This window comes from Hetaerina americana, unplaced genomic scaffold, assembly GCF_022747635.1.
Source record: "Hetaerina americana unplaced genomic scaffold, ioHetAmer1.1.p SCAF_5, whole genome shotgun sequence".
NCBI lineage: Eukaryota > Metazoa > Arthropoda > Insecta > Odonata > Calopterygidae > Hetaerina > Hetaerina americana.
Genome location: NW_027287095.1, coordinates 14,214,072 through 14,232,854, shown reverse-complemented (window position 1 = coordinate 14,232,854; position 18,783 = coordinate 14,214,072). Strand labels below are relative to the sequence as shown.

The 18,783-nt window shown below is 36.3% G+C and overlaps 2 protein-coding genes across 7 annotated transcripts in view; one reads left to right on the top strand and one right to left on the bottom strand.

Annotated features, from left to right (window-relative positions):
* LOC139694029 (protein DEK-like) overlaps positions 1–16,572 on the bottom strand; it is a 28,448-nt gene extending 11,876 nt beyond the window's left edge. The window contains exons 1-6 of one of the 5 annotated variants that reach the window (XM_071592424.1): positions 16,503–16,572; positions 14,205–14,451; positions 12,769–12,938; positions 3,073–3,227; positions 2,867–2,986; positions 2,428–2,755 (exon numbers count right to left, since the gene is read on the bottom strand). In XM_071592424.1, coding sequence (XP_071448525.1) covers positions 2,428–2,755; positions 2,867–2,986; positions 3,073–3,227; positions 12,769–12,938; positions 14,205–14,451; positions 16,503–16,544 — 1,062 coding nt within the window. In that variant the 5' untranslated portion in view covers positions 16,545–16,572. Of the gene's footprint in view, positions 1–2,427; positions 2,756–2,866; positions 2,987–3,072; positions 3,228–12,768; positions 12,939–14,204; positions 14,452–14,926; positions 14,996–15,064; positions 15,192–15,468; positions 15,523–16,502 lie in introns of those variants that run through there. The other 4 variants (XM_071592425.1, XM_071592427.1, XM_071592426.1 and 1 more) reach the window with 4 other exon arrangements.
* Positions 16,573–16,667: 95 nt separating this feature from the next.
* Positions 16,668–18,783, top strand: part of Gale (UDP-galactose 4'-epimerase) — a 31,214-nt gene continuing 29,098 nt past the window's right edge. The window contains exons 1-5 of one of the 2 annotated variants that reach the window (XM_071592455.1): positions 16,668–17,087; positions 17,170–17,252; positions 17,369–17,522; positions 17,953–18,068; positions 18,157–18,270. In XM_071592455.1, coding sequence (XP_071448556.1) covers positions 17,393–17,522; positions 17,953–18,068; positions 18,157–18,270 — 360 coding nt within the window. In that variant the 5' untranslated portion in view covers positions 16,668–17,087; positions 17,170–17,252; positions 17,369–17,392. Of the gene's footprint in view, positions 17,088–17,169; positions 17,258–17,368; positions 17,523–17,952; positions 18,069–18,156; positions 18,271–18,783 lie in introns of both variants that reach the window. The other variant, XM_071592454.1, reaches the window with a different exon arrangement.

Genomic DNA, 18,783 nt, shown 5'->3' with positions numbered 1-18,783 from the left:
TTATTCTGCAACACACTCAAAATGCACCATTCTACAATAATGTCGAACCAAAAGCTTAACTTCAGCATAAGATTGAGAAAAAATGAAAATATCATGAATAATGGAAGAAGTGATTAGTTAAATAGCTAACAAAAAGGCAAATAACTCAAGAACATTGAACATTCACTTATCTCAGAAGTAAATTAACATCAGAAGTCAGATATGAAAAAGGTTAAAGCCATGATCTTCCTTCCAGACTCCTTTCCTCCCAGGTCCATACCCTTCTCTACAATGATGATTGCAAGATTTACAAGCAAATTAATAACAATTCTGACTGTATTCACCTTCAACTTGCCTTACATCAAATTTCCCCATGGTGTGATACCTGGAAGCTTAACTTAAAGCCTGGAAAATGCAACATCATGACTCTTGCTCTGAAAAAATACCCATGATGTCAAACTACTCCATTAACTCAACTCCCTTAAATAGAGTAACAACCATGAAAGACCTTGGCATTTTAACTGACCATAAAATAAATTACTAAGACCACATTGAGACACTAAAAAATAAAGCAATGTCCCTATTAGGCCTTCTTCACCACTTCACATAAATTTAAGATCCAATAGCACTCCATTCGTACTTCTCAACAATTGTCCTCCCCATAGTATCATATTGCTCCCCAATTTAGTCCACCTCATCCCCAACAAATCTTCTGTCCCTCGATTGCATCTCTCACTTCTTTGCCAAATTAGTCAACCACCGAGTCCCACATTTCTGTGTCTGCAAATGCTGTTCTGTCTCCTTTACCCATTTCTAGTCACCAAAACCGCAGACTTAAAGCCGATTTAAAACTCCTCCACAACACCTTAAACTCGACTATTGATTTCCCTGAACTGCTCTTCTTCTTCAACTTCAGGATACCAACTCGATCCACCCACACCTACTCCATCTGCCTATTCCTAGAATATCTCTCACAAAGCACTCACCTTTATTTCGCTTCTCCTCCCTTCTACATTCACTCCCTCACACTGTCGATCCTTATAATTTACCACGCAACTATTTCACCACCCAAGCTTTATCCCATCTTCCATCAAATTAAATTTTTCCCCTGTCCATGTTCAGCTCTCGTTGTTTATTGTGATGCTGTTACTGTATTTTGCCCTCTTTCATGTTTGTTATATTTTTTCACTGTAAATTGGCACTACCGCTGTACATGAATAATGTTTTTAAATAAATGAAAGCCACATAAACCAAGTGAGGATGGTATTAAACAAGGAGCACCCCTAGTTTACCTCTAACAAGATGAGCCCGTTACCTCAGCAAAAAATAAATTTAAAAAAAATTCATATTGGGAGTATTTTGTCATGGAAGTGAGACCTAAACACTCTGAGAGATGGATAAGAAAACTTCACTGCTATTGTAGTATGTTATAAAGCCCCTTGGTAGGTAAGGGTTAAATAAGGTAATACTTCCAAGGATCTGTAAGAAAAAGGCTTATGGGACATATCAAAGAAAAAAAAATTAAGTGGAATGGACATATAAGGCATATAGTTTCAAGGATTCTCAAAGGTGCAGAGGAAGGAAAAACACAAAAGCTAAATCAAAGTCACAATTCATTGACCAACTCGAGAAGGATACAGGCTGCCTCACCTGCACAGAAGTGAAAAGAATGACAGGAGAAAGAGAGAAGTGGAATAGCAGTGGTCAACCAACATTAGGGTTGACAACCAACGATGACAATTAACAAATGGAAAAAGAAGAGAGGTATCCTGTTAGTGCAAGTGGAAGACGTTGCCCTTATGTTTCATTACATACTAAGGGAGAGAACTCATCCCAAACAAGTCGGCAATACACAAAGCAGCACAAATAAGGGGATTGGTGTACCCAACTGGCTCTGAGCCAATACAAATTCCTTCCTTTGTCCACACCATAGTCAGACAAGTTTTCCTGAAGTCCATCAGGTTAACTCTGCGAAATCTCATTGAAAAAACAAAAACAAAACTTCAAACATTCAACAGAAAATTTTGGCCCTTTTGATGGAAAAACTGGGTCATACAAAAAATTGAGTGGGACCTACTAAGTTTTGTATTTATCAGAGTGTTTCCCCTACCCTCCAGTAAAAGTTATCAAGAGTCATGCTGCCACCAGGTAATTCTTCCCTTGTCACTGGGTTTTATGCGAACACAAGATTATTCTTATGTGACATCCATGACTGAAGCATAATTATGACATTTGGAAGCCACCCAACTAACACGTCAGGATATTGTCACATACACTAAACACTATTTACTATTGAGAAGAAAAAAAAACCCAAAAAATAACAAAATGCTGATATCTTGGCCATGAAATTTTTTTGGAAGCATTTAAAGAGTTGACAGATACACAGCTGATAAATAAAATACTCAAGGTGTTCCTTAAAGCTCATCAATTCTTAATTAACCAACCAACCTTTTTCTTCTCGTCACTATCCTCCTCATCCTCATCTGATGATTCCTTCATCTCATCAGAAGACTCCTTTTTCTCATCAGACGAGTCTTTCTTTTCACCCGAAGACTTATTTTTCTTTTCTGACAAGTTCTTTTTCTCATCTTCACTGCTATCTTTATCGTCTAATTCCATCTCATCCTCGGAAGATTCATTTTCTTCATCATCATCAGAATCAGCTTTCTTCTTTCTTCTAGCTGTAGAATTAGACTTACGTTTGGTCTTCTTTGAAGAAGAAGGTGAACTTTTGGCAGCTACTTTCTTTGTCTTCTTGGAATCTTTCAGGGGTTGCCTAGGCAAAAAAAACTACATTAAACAACAGAACAAGTGGGTGCTTAAGTTGCTGATGTACCTCTACTCCGTCAAGACTAACTATTATTATCACAAAAAATAAGGCACTTACTTTTTTTTATCTTTAGGTTCCATCAAGAAGGTCAGAACATTGTCCACAAGATCCTCCCTGGACCCACTTGATCCCAAATCAAGAGTTGAGCATATACTTTTAAGGCTCCTCATATCTAACCTAAAAGTAATATTTTCCAATCAAATAATAATACAAATGAGATCTACTTCCACTAAAAACTCATCAGCACATTTGTCACAACTTACTTAACCACACTAGCACGCTTTTTTAAATATTCATCTGATCCCACCTTGAAGTCAAAACCATTGAATTTACGAATGTTACGTTTAACCAATGAAAGCTTTCCTGGTCGATTAAACAGCACCTTATATAAGGGCTTTAAGGTCTCCGAAGTATGTTTCTACAACAAAAAAAAGAAACAAATTAGCCTTGATCAACGAAGCAGCAGTTCTAAACAGGAAAATTAGTTTGTTAAAATTCCTTAGGGTGCAATGATACACACTTTTGTTACATTTACATGAGTAATTTGGTTTAGCAATAATTCCCTAATGGACTAATTTGTAGTGTTCCAGATCAACATACAGTGTGGTACACACTGTCTTGAATTAAGGTGAAATTCTTCCCATTTAATTGGTTTCTTTTGACTAAATTCTGAAAAATACATTTCCAACAAATGCCCAGAAAAATTACACCCACTTCCCGAGAGTCCTATCAAAAACTAAAAAACATTCCGATCAAAAATGGAGATAAAATATAGAATCACACAAATTAGAAAAATTCCTTGGGAATATTCCAATGTCATGGGTGAAAACATTGTGGGGGACACAGTAACTTTTAGCCTTAGTTCTGCACTGTCCATTTTGCTCACCTTCAAATTGAAAAGATTTAGGAGTGGGAAAAGGCGAGGAATGATAAACCCTCACACACACGCATGATGTATATATTTTGATATTCTGGTCACCACCTCCTCTAGTGCTCACTAGAGCAAGCACAATTGAGAACAAAATGGCTAAAAATGCTAATATTGCATCCATGAAAAGCATTTAAAAAGGATGAAAAAACGAAGTTCTGTCTCTGCAACATGGCTATGCCATTGGAGGTAAGACAATCAAAACACTACACAGGTAGGCAATGCAAAAATGAATTGAAACATTGCATGAAAGAGGCATTTGGCACACGACTTGCCTCTCTGTGGGGGGTAGGCAAGGGTTAAGGGTTAATTTTTGAAACAGAGAAGAACATTATTATTTTGAACAAATTCATAAAAAAGTAACAAAAACATTAAACCTTAAATTTTTAATACATATTGGTCAATTGTTTCCATTAAGATAGACCACGTCCACAAAATCTAAGGGAAAATTTAGAAGACATTTCTATTGCAAATTATGGAATTTTTCTGGGTTGTTTTTCCTATGATTGATAGATGATCTCATGAAACCATAACAAGGACTTAAGTCTCTATATAAAATATTCCATATATTCTATTACTTGTGAGAACTATTTTTATCAGTAAACAAATGAAATATTTTTCTTTCAGTTGCAAAATACCCAGGTTTAGGCTTTCACCAACAATGCTCAGCAGAGATCAATCTGACATTATCAGCTTTTAAATTTGTTGACAATATTATTGCACTTAATATTGTCATGTAGTTTAAAATCATACAGGTTGTTCAGCATTTTGTATTTATTTTATGTCCAGTTTATAATGATTAACCCTTTTGAGATCCCACACAGTCCAAAAAGATCTGGCTGACTGAACAATGACAAATTACACCACTTTTATCATAGTTTTATATTTGGCCATTCCTGTAGACCATGTTGCATCAACCAACCAAGAATAATGAGATTTTGTGATATCTTTGTTTCTTTGGTAACAAAATAAAACCATAAACAAAGTAATCAACCCGAAGGTCGGTTTGGTGGGTGATGGTAGAGTTCACCCAGTACTAAGCCCGACGGCGGGTGAAATTCACACTTCAGGGTAGGGGGGCCAGTTCCTTTCCCTGTTCCGGGTATGGTTTTCCAAAAAGCTCTGGTGCCCAAAAAATCACATAGCTTGGGTGGAGCTGCAGGTGGCCTGAGTGCCTTACCCAAGAATCGAACCTGGGCCCCTCCGGTCAGCAGTCCAACGCTCAACCCCCTGGACTACCTCGACCCACCTTATGTAACATATACATACATTTTTGACTTGAGAACATGACAAAGGGCACGTGCCAGATAACCAAGCAGAGCCCGAGTATTCACCTCATTATCTAATTCTGACTACCTTCTTACTAAAATGTATAAGGATCACACACAACCCTTATCAGTTCTCTTAGTACACTTTATTAGCAATTACTTTGCTGTTTCTACATTTCTATATGCAAGTAGAGTAGTGATATATGATATTCCTTTTAAATGTGAGTTGCCAGTCTCATCGCATGTTTGAGGGAAACAATTTTCTATTCTCATAAACTTTGTCGCCGACGTTCGTTCTTCGGATCATGATGTCTAGCATTCAATATACGATGCATTTTCCAGGGTTAATTTGTGGAGGCAATCCACAATTCCAAAAATACATAAAAACCAGAAGGCAAGAAAGAAAGAGAAAGGGAGCATAGAGCCTGTTTCCTGAACAGGAACCATAAGTCCAAATTTGTTAAACATATTCCACACACCAAGCACAAAAGCAACTTCATTCCCTAAGTCTTACATGTTGAAAATGGGGACCTCAGCTTGAGCCCTTCAGGCAATCAAAGATAATGGGATGTTTAAACACAAAAATGTGAAATACTTAATGATGTACTGTTCACCTCCAATTCACCCCAACTAAACCCCCCATGCTTCCAACCATCCTCCAATGGTCATTCAGCACAACAGGGTGCCTGCATCAGGAGCACCCTTGTTCATCCTCCTCCCTCTGACATCCCTATGCCAACCCCACCCCACAGTTTCTCCCTGCCTTCCCACACCTTTCTCACCATTGATCATGGGTATAGATTAAGTACATTTCCTGGATGTGATGGTGATGCTACATTTTCAAACCTAGGTCGCTCGAATAAAAATTTTGATATGGAAATACAAAGTGTATTTCTGCCTTGTTCCAATCATTTACTTGTGATCCTCTAGAAAAGATTTCTACGTTACTTCTGTTAAAAAATAATAATGAATTATAGTGTTAGCTGATATTACTCAAATCCAAAATATTTTTACGGTTATTTCTATCATTAAAATATTCCTAAGAATATCAATAATTCTTCATTCCTACAAATTCAAATGATAAACAATTTGTTTAAAATTGCTAATCATCATATTTATGAATGATAATTAGGCATTTTTGTAAAAATTAATGTCAATGATTTTTCTGTAATTTTTTTAGTCTAATCCTCTTGCCATTACTTTCATAAATGATAATGCGGTGAAATGTATGACCCTTAAGAAAATGAGTTAGATTATGAAGAATATGATCACAATAGATGCACTGAAGAATCAGCTGACTGTGTAGGTGAATGTGATTCATAGAATTAAACTGGAAAAGATTGAAGTAAACTTCCCCTACATCAAAGAGTACGGCCAAAGACAGGTACTCCAAGGGAAAAAGGACATGCTCTTACGGCTAAGCCACCAATAGTCTGATGTTACTTTCCCTGATAATGCCATTGAAGATAATGTTAATTGACCTATTTTAAACATAGCTAATTATCAAGCAAACCACTCTTGACAGATGGATGTTAGTGTTACTAATATTGTTAAAATCAAAACCTTATTTCCTCTTCTTCACTCATTGAGTTGAGGGAATCACATCAAAATCTTAACTATCTATGAACATTAAGTGACACAGCAGTAGAGCAATTTCACAAAACAATGCCCCTGAGAAGATAAAATTTTTGTTGTACACCTGGCGGTTTGATAAACAAGAAACTCAACAGGAAAGTGTGATACATAAGCAACAATATGACAGGTATTCACTAATTTTGTTGATCATAGCATGGAAAATTATACTAATGAGAAATATGCAACCATAGCTGAAATGATAGGATATTTTTGTAGCTGGTGGGTGTTTAGACAATATACTTGAAATTAAGCCAGCTAAATAAGGAAACAAAATTTATTCCTCAGTGAACTAAAGAACATTTCACTCATGAAATATGGAAACATAAAATGGAGAAGATGGAGATGGAGAGCAACTTTCTGAAAGTTATGGGAAGATTGAAGAGTCCCAATTCAAGATCTTATGGGACACCATAATGCAACTGCAAATAATTATGTGCTCTGTCCCACTCTCCATGGAACTCATTGAGAAAGGCAATATAACACTTGCTGGAACTTAAGTCAAACGAAACAAGTGTCACCCCTGTTTCTAAATACAAAACACTATGAGCCATATAGCAAACTCTTGGTGCGTCTTTGGATGCACACACTTCTGTCATAGGTACCAAAAAGAAAAATGCAGTCATGCTGTTATCTTTAATGCTCAGTTATAACTGCCAATTATAATAGTATTTTAGCCCGGCCAGAAATGGTTGCATTTTATAATGGTACAAAAGGTGGCACTGATACAATAGACCAATCATTGAAGGAACATGCACAAGTAACAGCTGTCAACGGCCAGTGAAATTACTTGTTACAGTTTATTATTTTTATATTATTATAAACTGTATGATACATATATCATATTTTACTGTGCAAAACGATGTTATATTGTTAGCTAATACATATGTTGTTAAAGTTTCAATAAAATATCTCCACCAATGCATCAAACTCAGGAAGAGAAAAACAGTCACATTGAATGTCAATGCTTAAATGCCAATGTTGATACTAAAGGCTTAAATGTTAATGTCAATGGACAACTCTCCGCATTTGAATTTTTCTTCTCCCTTCAATTATTAACAAAGACCTAGAGAGAGTCTATTCTTTCTTATAGCTAGCTAGAGAATTTTTGAAATGTGTCAAGTCTGAAGGCCATTTCATGGAAAGTGGACCCAGTTAGCACATATAACAGAGGTCAAAATTTATGCCATTGCTGTAACTGTGGCATAAGAGAGTTGAATAATGTTTAAAGAGCTAGCAGCAATATCGAATTTTTCCTTGGGTGCCACCCACACATTAGTAACAGGAAATTTGCACAAGAGACTTTTTAGTGCTTTCTAAGATACTAAATATCTGAACAGCAGAACATATGCGAGCAGATCTCTTTGTGGCAGTTAATGTTCCAGGAAGGTTTATTCAAAAGTTTATCACATGAAACTTGGCTACATCGTTTTCATCTGGAAAGCAACTATCTCAGAGGAAATCTACCACATTACCATCCCAGAAGGGCAAAACGGTACATGTGTAAGGTCATATTTTCATGAAATTATATATCAGCATGTTGTTGTAGCCAAAATAGCTGAAAATGGAGACATAGGAATAAACTGAAAATTTCCCCAAGCCATACCATTGCAAACTGCTACATTTCAAAGTGAAAGACCGGATGCTGCATATAGAGAATGAGGGAAACACACCACCAATGTTAAGTTTGCAGCTCAACCTTCCTTCCTTCAACACATTGCTCCAAATTGCATGCGACTTTTTCCTGTGTCCTGATGTGAAAGAACACTGGTTTCAACTCGCAATGGCTTCCACTAATAACACAGTACTAGAAAATCAATGAAACTTCTACCATGCATAAATTAAGCAAACAATGTAACAAAATTAAAGGTATCCAGATATAATTATGTGAATTCAAAATGCATGATCACTATTTGTTGAAAATCTCTCGCATATATTAGCAACAGCATGAGTATTTATTAACAATACTTAACAGTAATGTGAGACATGATCAGGGTAACAGAGCACATTGGGTTAGAACGGAATAGCAGGGCATATGTACATTTATTTTGGTTGTCTACTGCTTTAAAGTAGGTTTCCAGATGGACGAATACTGTTAGCTACTACATTTCTTGTCCTTGCCTATTAAAATAAAAACCTTGTTTAGCTAACATTGATTTCCATCCCATTCCTATCGCACGAATTTTCAAATGTTTCATCAGAGCTTTAAAACCATTGTCTGACTGACAAACAAAAATTTCAAATTTGAGCCCAGATCCTTTAAATCCAGCTAAGTGCTTTAGCCACCTAATGAGCTCTCTAAGCTTTCAGCTACTCGGGCATCCCTTTATACTCCAAAATTTTTATCGAATCCTGGTCAAGGCAAATTATTTTTAAAATTTGAAATTGTTGTTTGTAATGTGAATTAGCGGATGACTATCCATTAAAAACCATTGCCAGTAATGAACACGCCTACCTCGCCACTCACTTCCCATCCTAACTCTCCATCAGCACCTCTTTATGGCTCACCTCATTACTGATATGGCATCACACTTGCATATCTGATTCATAAACTCGAACTGATCATCCCCTAGGAAATCATTTGCCATCCTATCTATCCTCTTATTGATGAACCTGAACTCAACTTGAGCGGCATCCAAAATCAAACAGTGTTCTGCAGTCCTCGCGTACTGCATCCTTTCTCTTTCTTGGGATGGGATCCTACAATAATCAGATGAAATCTTCCGGTGAAATTCCTACCTCATTATTTTTTTTTAAATTAGATCAAAAAACTTTTCCTATACCCTTATGTAGTTTGGCAGGAATGACCTCTACCCCCACTGCCTTATTTGATTTTTATTCCCTTATTGCCCTTTCTATTTCTCCAACAAGTACACCTAGGCCTAAATATTCTTAAGTATGTCATATTCTATTTCAATGTCTAAGGCTGCTGGCCTTATGTCTCTACCATGTTGTTTATTCATCTATATGTTCTTTCTATCTCATTTGAATCTTAACTAGTGAAATTAATAATCTTATTGATATATCTTGCATTGTATCCACAGATTTTCCCTTCTTACTTCCTGACAGCGGTTTTACTTTCCTCTACAGTGCACTGCTTTCAGCCTTCCTCAGTAAGCTTTCCGTATCCTCGACATGAGATGGAAGACTCATATCTTTTTTCCTCTTTGAACCCATTCCATGTCACCCCATGCGCACCTGGGAAACTGTGCGAACTGATAATGCTGTTCCTAAATCTGGGCTTAACCATAATATAGTCTTACTGATACCTTTCTGAGTCACCTGGCATTTTTTGTGTACACCTATGCCTTTTGTAGTTTCCAAACCAAGTGGTGATGATGACTAACCCGTCTCCTGCAGAATTCAATTGCCTTCTCCCCACAGCCATTCCTTGAACCTAAACCGTAGTCCCCCACCTCGTCACCATCTCTTCCTTTGCCTATCATCCCATTCCAATCCCCAATCGAAATCAAATGCTTCCTTCTAGGAACATAGGCATTTATTTCATGTTGGAGATCATACACCCTATCAACTTCCTCCTCCCTATGTCTGCTTGTAGGCTTTAGGCCTTAATAATGACTTAATTCTTTGGTTCAGCTTTTATATTGGGCCGAGCCCTGTAATCCTAATAACTCATTCTAATAATTTTGTCTATCATCAGGTCATGGGATACTAATTGAGGTGATTTTCTATGGCATTCCTCAATATTCTATAAATAAAATGTGACACCATCACTGAACCTGAATATGTGAAACATCACCACCACACAGAGATGAGAGGCTCTCCAAGAATTAACGTGTTTATATTACATACATTGCTTCAATAAAAATGGTTTCACTAATAAAAGGATTGGGGCATTTTCAAGGCATGTTTGAAAAGTAACGACTATTTCGTCATCAGAAAAATATATTTGTTAGAAATAGATTTCATTGACATTTCAGTTTCCCACAAATCTACTATTTTTCTATATAATCACTTTACTTCAGAGCACTTTTCATAATGCTACACTAACTCATTAGCTTCTTTAATCCCTCAAACATAGAAGTTTGCCACCTTGGATTCGAACTGGTAGACGACTGTGTTGAGTTCATCATCATCTTCAAACTGCTCTACACCACTGTTACAAGTGCAAGAAGAGAAAATAGTCGCTAGGTGTAAGGTTGGGACTGTCGATACGAGTCCAAAAATTCTTGTCCACTCATCATTCTCTGACATTTCCGTTAGCCAGCAAGCATCTTGCACACAATTTGGGATAGTTGAGATTTTACATAAAAATTGGGTAAATGGCAGTTTATCCAACAAGACTTAAATTTATCAGTTAGAGCACCAATTGTCAACAGTCGATTAGATCACAGTTCTTGGTTCACTTGTAGAATGAACAATTTCATTAGTCTGGAGTAGTAGTAGTAGTTTTGAGGGGAGGCGACCGACAGCTAAGGTCATTTGCGCCATAGGGGATGGATAGGAAAGGATGAAGGGTGGAGAGAAACCCGGCGTCGGCATTAGCCTACTCTTTACGAAAGGCGCCAAGGGGTCCACAGTTTAACGTCCCATCCGACGGACGGCGTACTCACTCAAAGTGCCCTCCACAAAGCACCTCAAGTAGGGATCATTAGTCTGGATACCGGACCTGCCACTACACTCTTCATTTCCACATTTGTGTAGCCATTTTTAAGGTCTCGACACCATTGTTGTCTAATCTTTCTTTCACTCCTCACTGTAGATAGGTCCATAAACTAGGCACAACTCCCGATCCTTTTGGACACAAAAATGGTATCACAGCATGAAGTTTGCAGTTAACAATGTCCACAACAATTTTTGTGGGAATTGTTATTTGCATTACTGACAGGGAAGCAACTACTGACTCAAAAAAATAATTTCACAGGCTTCGAATAAAAAATTAAACGGCACTACTTGCATAAAACTTGGTTCAACTTCAGTAATACATTCATAATTTCCATGCAATCCATTTGAACAAAATCCCCCAAATCTAAGAAACAAACATGTATATCCTGGTTTTATTCTGTTCCCTCCTCCAGTGGTGACCTCTTTTCTACTATGGCACCTCCTCTTTCTTTCCTGAACTGAGACTTCCCTCATTAGTCCTCCTCAGTTAATCCTTTTATTGATGATCTTAAGTACCACGTAAACAGGCCATTTATCTATTGCTCTACCATCTTCACATTAAAAAAATTCAAAAAACTAGTTATCCAGCTTAAGGTTGGTTTACATTTCTTTTACCCTTTTGGAGACTAATAATGTAAATGAAATGCTCCAGCAACATTTCTTCCTCATCACTTCCAAGTTTTCACAAACCCTGAAGTAGTTCTGTGGTTTTGGAATCCATCAATAAATGGCCCTGCATTTGTATAACTTCGTTCTGACCCACCAATGTTTAAATATAAGAAAATGGACCTTACCCTTCGAATATCCTCTAATTAATATTATTGAATTACTTTTGGAGAAATAATGTTTGAATGCCACTATGCATTGTGATTTTAATAAAATGGGAGTGCTGTGTCGTAAAAATTACCAAAAATAATACCATTACTTCTGGATAGACCTTGTTATATTAGATTACAAAAATATTGAAAATTAAGCAATGCCGGAAATCCTGCAATAATATGCAAATGTGAGGAACTAGATAAAAATTCCTATTGAAGGAAACATGCTTTTTCCACATAAAATTTAATCACGACCTAGGTTTTAACGCTCAGCGTCATCATCACCTGATGATGATGCTGAGCGTCGAAACCTAGGTCGTGATTAAATTTTATGTGGAAAAACCAAGTGTTTCTTTTGCAAATATGTATCGTTTCCACAAAGTGACGCCCGAAGTTATCTCCTATTGAAGGGTTCCTTGATGTGATGATATTGAAGATGGATCCAAAACATATTGGGAAGTTGTGAATGGACACAACATATCGTATAAAATAGTAAAAGTGCAGTTCACAGGCAATAATCGAGAACACTACTTTCCATATTGCAGCTCTATATTTTCAGACTTAGGATACTAATGTATGTACTTTCACCGTGAAAACTTTGAACACATTCTATGTATGTATGCCTATACCTGTTTTGGTGATTAGAAATTTTTTACAATTGATCCCAAAATAAACCTTTGAAAGTACCTGAATAACGGATTCAATTCGAGGAATTTCACCCAGCTGTACTCCACGACCTTCTGGAATTTCATTTTTAGGTGTCTCCCTGATTACCGTTTTGAACTCTTCAGAAAACCTTTGAACTTTCTTTCGATCCCTTGTACCACTTATTTGTAGGGGCTGATCTAATAGCGGAACTGGAAGAAAAAACAAATTATAATCAATCATAAAAAAGAGAATATTATGGCATAATCACTTTATTGCAAAAAGTAACTAACTGTTATTATCTGGATGATCACACTCCTCCTCCAGAGTTTGAATGTGATTCAGCACAGTTACCTCCATCTAAATCAGCTACAGAGTCTAATACATCTTATATCTAAGTATGGATAGGTACTAGTCAAAACATTATGGAGGAAGCAGGAGCATTAAAGGTTGCTCACTGCATCAGTAAAGCCAGTATCACATACGTTGCCTGATTCAAAAATTCCCAGAACATTTTGCTTCCGATTTAATTAATGGCATTCATTGAATTTTCTTATTTAAATCAAGTTGAAATGAATGACCTGTCATTTGACCACTACTTTAATCTAAGCCCCTGCACAAACTAAAATGCAACCTCTCTATCCTAAGGAGAAATCCCAATTCAAAGAAAAGCTGTACAATGCTCCAACAAGCCCTAAACTCAAAGAGTGGGGCAGATCAAAAGTTAAAAACTTGGTAATTTGGATTCACTTATAATGATAATTCACAGGTTAAAGGAGGTTTTGGATGGACAAACCAACTAACCACTACGTTTTGAAGTCAGAAGGGACAGTATTATGACTCTCTGTTAGGGCTTCAGATACTGATCAACACCCTGTTTCTTTAATTCCAGGATGAAGCCTACTTAAGGACTAAACTGAAAGTTAGTTGTGCAAGATGTTTTTCTTCTTCTTAAGAAAATTTATATGATATAATAAAATTCAATCAATGTCCTTGACAAAAATGACAGTCCGATATGTAGGCCTAAATGGCAGGAACAAAAAAACATGTTAACAAATTATAAGGTGCAACCAATTGCAACACATCACCTTAATCCTCAGGGTTGCAAGGCGATGTGTGGAAATTAGTCGTACCTGATAAAAAATTTGATGGAAAGATAGTTATTTTACTCCAGTGATAATAGATTTCAACAAAGTTAAGCCTGAAGGGCTGTTTTCAGATTAGTATTACGTAAAAGCCTAAACCCATTCCATTATTCCACTCCTATTGTAAATGAGTGCTTACTTAAGTCTCAGAATAAGACAATTGAAATTGTCAATTTTATCTCTCCTCATTGTGTCCAAATATAAATAATATTCAACTCCCTCTGATCGACACAAGAATAACGAATATTGTGGTGGCATGCGAAGACTCATATAAACAACTGTAGATACTTAGAAAACATAAGTTCATAGATAATATGAAAAAAATTGGTGTACCTTTTCCATTTGTCCCATTCTCCTCTTCATCATCGTCATCTTCATCCTCTTCTTCATCATCATCTTCTTCGTCCTCATCCACCTCATTTTTTTCTTCCTTCTTCTGGCTTTTGGACTTGGCATTCTTTTTACTCGGGGTCAACTTGTCTTTAATTTTTCCACAATCATCTTTACTATCTTCAGTTTTGAGGGGGGTCTCATTATCCAAGTGTCCATCTTCCTTAGACTTATCTTTTGCATCCTTGGTCTGTACGAAAAATAAATAATTACTGCCAACACTAGTTGGTACACTTTCCTAATTTAAGGAACTGCAAAGTATATACGATATTATGTGTTTACCCCAGGGTAATACAAAGAGCTTGTGACATAAGCCACTACAGAAACGATGCAAGAGACACTAACTAATTCCCTTATTAATTGTATCTGGGAGGTGAGTGTGAGTTCATCAGTGTTGACTGATAGAACAATGATTCGACAATATTAGGGCAAAATCCTTAGAATTAAAAATATACCAAGTGAGCACTTCATGAGCAAATTGAAAATGCAATTTAAGTACAATACAGTATTATTTTCAATAACATTGATTATGCTCAATGCCTTTTTATTGCTATAGGTTACAGAATTTAATGATGCTACAACAAAACTCGGCCATTTTGCAAAGGGTCGAGAAAACGTTCAATGGAATCACAGTATTAACAAGTAATGTAAACAAGTACAATTACATTCACGTGGTTTCCCAGTGTATCTTCCGAATGAATTACTCTTGGGTTTCCCATCGGGTCAGGTTAACTGACTGGCTGAGCCGATGGAAAATACGAGAGGAATTCATTACGAAGTGCAATAAACTTGATAACACCTACCCATGCGATGAAAAACATGCTACCATTACTCAATATTTAACATTGCTACCATTCTCGTCTTGTAAAATTTTACAGGATAAACATTAATTTATTTCCTCTCCAATATGCCAACTGCCATTTTCCCGGTCTAAAAAAATGCATTGATGGAATTATGTAATTCCTTTGGAAAATACGATTAACTGTATTATCATAATTGAATGACACGATTATCTTCTAAAATTGTTATGAAGCTCACGTGAAGATGATAATACCAATGTTCCATAAATTAATATCTTGATTTCAATTTGTAACCCATTTCATCTAAGAAAAATCTTAGTTTAGATTGGCCAAACTTGCTATTAATACACAACCAGGGTTATTGAACAATGAACTAGACGGTGTACACTACACCTTGGAACAATTACCGATTGAATATCTGTGCACTTTATGGCGAGTACATGTGGCATTTAATGGAGGATGTTGTCAAACTATATCAATGAGACAAGCCACCATATACAAGATTATGTTTGGTTATCTGTGAATGTTTTTGAAGTTAAAATACAATTTCAATTGCAATAATTTTCTCATTTCGTCATCCGAAACAAACCCGCAGAAATTATTTCCACCGAGAAAAGCAACGGAAGTTGATGTGCATCATTTTCTACCGGCAGCCTAGATAATGAGTAAATATCTGGAAAAGGCCAATTTAGGAGATGCAAATAACTTATAGCTAAAAAGCAATAAATGCAGAAATAAGTTTACAAGCTGGCCTCTTATTTAGGAATGGTGATAGCCTAGGAGTTTAGTATAATGTAAACACGAGAATATTAGTGTTACCTAGACGTGACATACTATAAGAATCTATGATTCATTTAAACAGATTCTTACACTGAGTAATATCTTTCTTTAAATTCGTTTTCGAAAAGCCTTAATATCACCTGCACGACACCAAAACGGCGACTGTATATGGGTTAGTTCTTTCAGTAACGTTGATCCAAAAATCATCAGATGACTTGTATAAATGGAAAATGTCGTCATGAAAATATAACACTAATAAATCAATCTCAACTAGTGGTAAATAGGAGAAAAATGCCGCGCCCTCTTAAAAAGTAAAGACTGAAAAACAAGCCCTCATGCCGCTACAAGCGGTGTGAGATATATGATCAAATCAACCTTGAGTCGGGCAATGACGCTAGAAAATAAATTATGAAGCCACTTAATGCATTGAATCTAACATCATACTAAGTTTCCAGGCAACATGCGACGAAATTACAAGAATTAAAGCCTATTCATTTGAACCAAAAGAAAAACACGCCATCTTGAGAAGCAATGCAGGAACATAGCGGTTAAGAATTAACCCCGATAAATGACAAAACTAACAAATACATGCTGAAGGCACGTTCTCAGAGGTGGATATTACCTAGCATATGATCAGAAACGAATAGAAACCAAAATGTACCTCACGGTCTCCCGTTTTTGTCTTATCTTCCGCATCCGACATTTTCAGCACCTGGCGTCTTTGCAATATGGCGGGCTATTACTGGCGCGGAATGATTAACCAATGAAATTGAATAATCACATTCCCGCCTTTCCCATATCGTCGCTGATTGGATGAGAGGATTGTTTAAGGACTTGCAAGTAATAACTGTGAGTTCTGTTGAAAGTTGACCAAAATGGATTAAACAACAATCCAGATTGTGTAATATTTTGGATTATTGGAACAAGAATAAAAATCTGAAGAGAATATTATGTCATAGTAAACTTATTGTGAGAGTACCTGCTAGAAATCTTATATCGGTAACTTAAGGACGGGTTGTGTTTTATCTTCGTGCATACGCATATCATGTTTAATTAAGGCCGTTACAGTGGTATTATTTATGATTGAGAGCTAAGATTTGTGAAGACGACCCATTTACACATAAGGCAATACCATACTTTGCACGCTGTATGGCATTAATAAAGTGTACAAGGAAACCTACATTATAGGGAATAAATTGATCGTTAGAGTAGACGTACAACTTTAAACGGACGCACTTTATTATACGTAAGTTAATTCCTATTAGAATTTTGTAAAATCTGCGATTTGAATAATATGCTAGATTGTGTACGTATTTTGTTTCACACAGATGATGCATACACTTAGGCACAATGATAAGACACGGTGTCAGCTGATAAGGTAGTCTCAACACATTTCAATCTACTAGTGGAGGTGACGTATGTATTGCTGAAATAATTTTTCTTTTCACACGAGTTATTATCCTTCCAGACTTCCCTTCCGCTTTACATTGCATTTGATCTGTATTCACTAACTTGTTTGTTTTGGAGGTGTTTCTGCAATTCTCTTGCAAAATGTCTGGGCATCGTAAAACGATACTGGTCACTGGTGGTGCTGGGTACGTGGGATCCCATACAATTGTCATGCTACTTACTGAGAGGTATAAGGTAGTGGTGGTGGACAATCTTTCTAATTCTGTCAAAGGTGAGGCTCTGGGTAAGACTAGTAAACATCGTGCCTGCCTGAAAATGTTTTTTAATATATTTAAGAGCTGGAATTAAATTTTGCCTTAAGGCATTCATTTTGTGTGGTCACAGTTTCCATACAATTCACATTTTGAAAAAATGAAACACACGGCTTGAAAGCATCTTCAATAAATATTCTAACAAAGATTACTAACGCATGTAATGGTGCTTGTAAAATTTTGGAAAGTTAATTTATATAGAGGGAATGTATAATGCATGTTTTATTGGGGAAGTCTAAACAAATTAATTGGTGCACGCTGTGTGGAGAATTCCAGGAGAGAAATTAATCACTAAAACATTGCAGGAGAGAAATCTCAAAATATAATCTAGGAATATTAATCAAATGGTTTTGGGTGTACAGCTAGCTTATAATTTTCAATGTTAATTAGGGAATGGAAGCCTTCCAGAATCTTTGGAACGTGTTCAGACCATAACGAAATGTGATATAAAATTCTATGAAAGTAGTCTGGAAGATAAAGATACTCTGAGAACAGTGTTTTCTGAAGTAAGTTTAAAAATTGTTGTCTTGGCAAAATGGTGCTTTATTCACAAGATAATTGTGAATTGACTATTCAAAACGGAATTATTTTCAGAATAAAATTGATGCTGTGATACATTTTGCTGCCTTAAAAGCTGTTGGAGAATCATGTATTTTACCATTGACATATTATAGGAACAATGTTGGAGGCTCTGTGAATTTATTAGAGGTTAGTAAAAACATATTTGGTCACCTGATTGACTTAAGATATTTTAAAAATTTAATGACCATATAACAGCTAGGTTTTGGTTTATACCCGCATTGATCCATTTGTATTGAAATATGGATTGACATTTTCAACAGAAAGGTGGTTGATTTCGTGCAGAGTAGTCCCAAACTTGCATTGGTCTCTATGCAGTTGTAAATGGTGATAATTAGTGAGGTGGCTGCTTATATCAGTGTCCTCTTGCTCCTGAAGAATGAGCATGTAGCCATGGATTGTTTAATCCTAGGCATTGTATATTTTGGTCATCTCAAGATATTAATCTTATTTTATCTGAGGCTTGAAACAACTTAGGGATAGATAGCAGGGATTCTAGGCTAAGATAGTCAAGGCTTGGAGGTAATTATGGGGCATTGGCTAAAATGGAGTTGGTCACCATTTTTTCCCTTTTGTCATGGAGAATTTTTACTAGTTTTTACCATAAACTCCTCTGCAGGCATCTAAGAAAACCATTATTAT